A 2504-nucleotide genomic window follows, 5' to 3' on the forward strand; every position below is an offset into this window, starting at 1 on the left:
GGAATGGGGAGTTAGAATTTCATGAGCACAGAGTTTCACTTTGGAATGATGGAAAAGTTTTGGAGATGAACAGTAGTGCTGGTTGCACAACAATGCAAAAGTATTAGTGCCACTAAGCTGTACCCTTAAAAATAGTTAAAATGGGGGACCTGGTGGCTCAGTGAGTTAAGCCTCTGCCTTCAGCTCTGGTCATGATCTCAGGGTCCTGGGATCAAGCCCTGCCTTGGGCTCTCTGCTCAGCTGGGAGCCTGCTTCTCCCTCTCTCTGTCTGCCCTTCTGCCTCCTTGTGATCTCTGTCTCTGTCAAACAAACAAATAAAATCTTTTAAAAAATAGTTAAAATAGTAAATTCTATGTTAGGTGTATTTACCATAACAAAAAGTAACTTATGAAAACTCTTTGGTAGACCTATAGGCCTTTATAGGACCGATACAAGGTTGAGAATCATGAGACTCTATTTGTAATAATAAATGAAAGTGGGAAGGAGATCATTAGTGAGATGCCATTTAAGTGATCAGACCTAGCTCTACTTATATTTACAATAAATCAGGGAAATTGTCAGGGAGAAATATTAGAAAGTTCCTAAACTTATTTACGGAGTATGGCATTTTTGGTTATCTCTTGGAATGTTTTTTGTTGATACTAAAAATTCTTAAAAAAACGAGACAACATTCTATGAATGGATACCACTATGCCTCTATTGTGCAACTATCAAGTGGAGGCTTCCGTCAGTTGTAGTCAACAAATCAATAATGAGGGCTTACTGTATGCAGGGTTCCATATTAAGCACTGAAAGCTGACACATACATCTTATCTTTCTCTGCAGCCCATGCCTGATGCCAGGGAAAGTAAGCCTAGAGAAAGAGCTATAAAAAAGAGGTGAGTCAGCCCAGTGGCTAAAGTCTCTTGAAAGGAATGTTACAAAGGGACACAGAGACAGTCTGATACACAGATGAGCCTGCACACTCTCTCTCTCTGAAACTAAAAGTCAGATTTTTAAAAAATTCTAGTAGACCAGATGCTGATAGATAGTTTTTGCATTGATTTTTTCCTCCTGTCCCTATTTTAGGGTATGATGTTTCCACCTTCTACCTTTAGCATTTTAAACACATGCAAAAGAGAAGCATGCAGAAAGTGAAGCAAATCACCTCCATCTGTCCACTTGCCTGAAGCCAAGTTCCTAACTCTGAGTGAAAAGGGATATCTGTATAGGTACAAAGTACCCATTATTTCTGGAAAAACATTGAATTATTGCAAATCCAAGACAAATGCAGTTAATTCAATTGAAAAATAGGCAAATGACCAGATCAGCAAAATGATCTCCAGATGGTCAATAAAGATACCAAAAAGAAGTTTAACTTTATTAATTTTATTAATTTATTACTCATCAGAGAAAGCCAAATTGAAATCACAATGAGATACAACTATATTTTCATCATAATGGTTTACATAAAATGGTTGAAATAAAAAAAAGACTATCAAATGTTTGAACATTTGGAATGTTTGAGTCGTGGAATTCTCATACGCATATGGAATTCTCATATGCTGATGGGAGGATGAGAGGAGGGAAAATTAGCATAACCATTTTGGAAAACTGTTTGGCAGTTTTCTGTTCAAGTTGAATATACATGCATAAATATATATATTCACTCTAAAATCTAGCATATCCACTTGTAAGAATATACTCATCAGAAATAATTACATGTATTCACCCAAACATATATAAGAATATTCTTAGCACCGTTGGTCACAGTAGCCTTTTTATGGGTTAAATTGTGCCTACCCCTCTCCCCAATTTATTTATTTGTTTTTTGACTATTATAAAAGCTTATTTAACAAAAAAGTTCAATATGAAAATGCACACGACCTGATTTTTGTATTGTAGTAAAATAGGTACTATGGAGAGGGGACATGTGGAAGCAGTTGATTCTTCTGATGAACACATCCATTGTTTATACTTGTTCTAAGGCTTCTAACATAATGATACTATTTCCTTGTATTACCACCATTCCAGTATTGTTCTGTTGCCCACTAGTTGCCATCTCCACACATTCATCTATCACAAGATTCATAAACAGAGCGAATCCCCACAATATTCCTTGAACATGTCTGCCACCATTTAAATTCAATAATAATTTCTTGTCCATAAATTTTTTCAACCCAGGAGGGCAAGCTCAAAGATGCCTTCCCCCTCCCCCCAATTTATGTCTTGAAGCCCTAACCCCCAGTATCTCAGACTATGGCCTTATTTGGAAATAGGGTCATTGCAGATGTTATTAAAGTGAGGTCATAGTAGGGTGTAGCCCTAATCTTACCGATGACCTTTAAGAAGGGGAAACTTTGGACACACACACACACACACACACACACACACACACACACACACGCAAGGAGACTGCCATGTAAAGATGAAGGCAGAGGGTGATGCTTTTACAAGGCAAGGAATACCAAAGTCTGCCAGACAACCACCAGTAGCTAGGGGAAAGGCATGGGACAGATTTTCCC

At 37.6% G+C, this 2504-nt stretch overlaps 1 protein-coding gene across 1 annotated transcript; it reads right to left on the reverse strand.

Moving 5' to 3' along the window:
• Positions 1 to 1951: 1951 nt before the first annotated feature.
• On the reverse strand, positions 1952 to 2161 carry LOC123925193 (small nuclear ribonucleoprotein G-like). Its single transcript, XM_045978406.1, has one exon. The coding sequence runs from the start codon at positions 2144 to 2146 to the stop codon at positions 1952 to 1954; it is 195 nt and encodes a 64-aa protein (XP_045834362.1). The 5' UTR covers positions 2147 to 2161.
• Between the last annotated feature and the right edge of the window lie 343 nt (positions 2162 to 2504).

Source organism: Meles meles, chromosome 14 (assembly GCF_922984935.1).
Source record: "Meles meles chromosome 14, mMelMel3.1 paternal haplotype, whole genome shotgun sequence".
In the NCBI taxonomy this organism is placed as follows: Eukaryota; Metazoa; Chordata; class Mammalia; order Carnivora; family Mustelidae; genus Meles; species Meles meles.

What these genes read in the sequence shown, in the direction of transcription:
- LOC123925193 (XM_045978406.1), bottom strand. Translation starts at nt 2,146, where the DNA reads ATGGACAAGAAATTATTATTGAATTTAAATGGTGGCAGACATGTTCAA.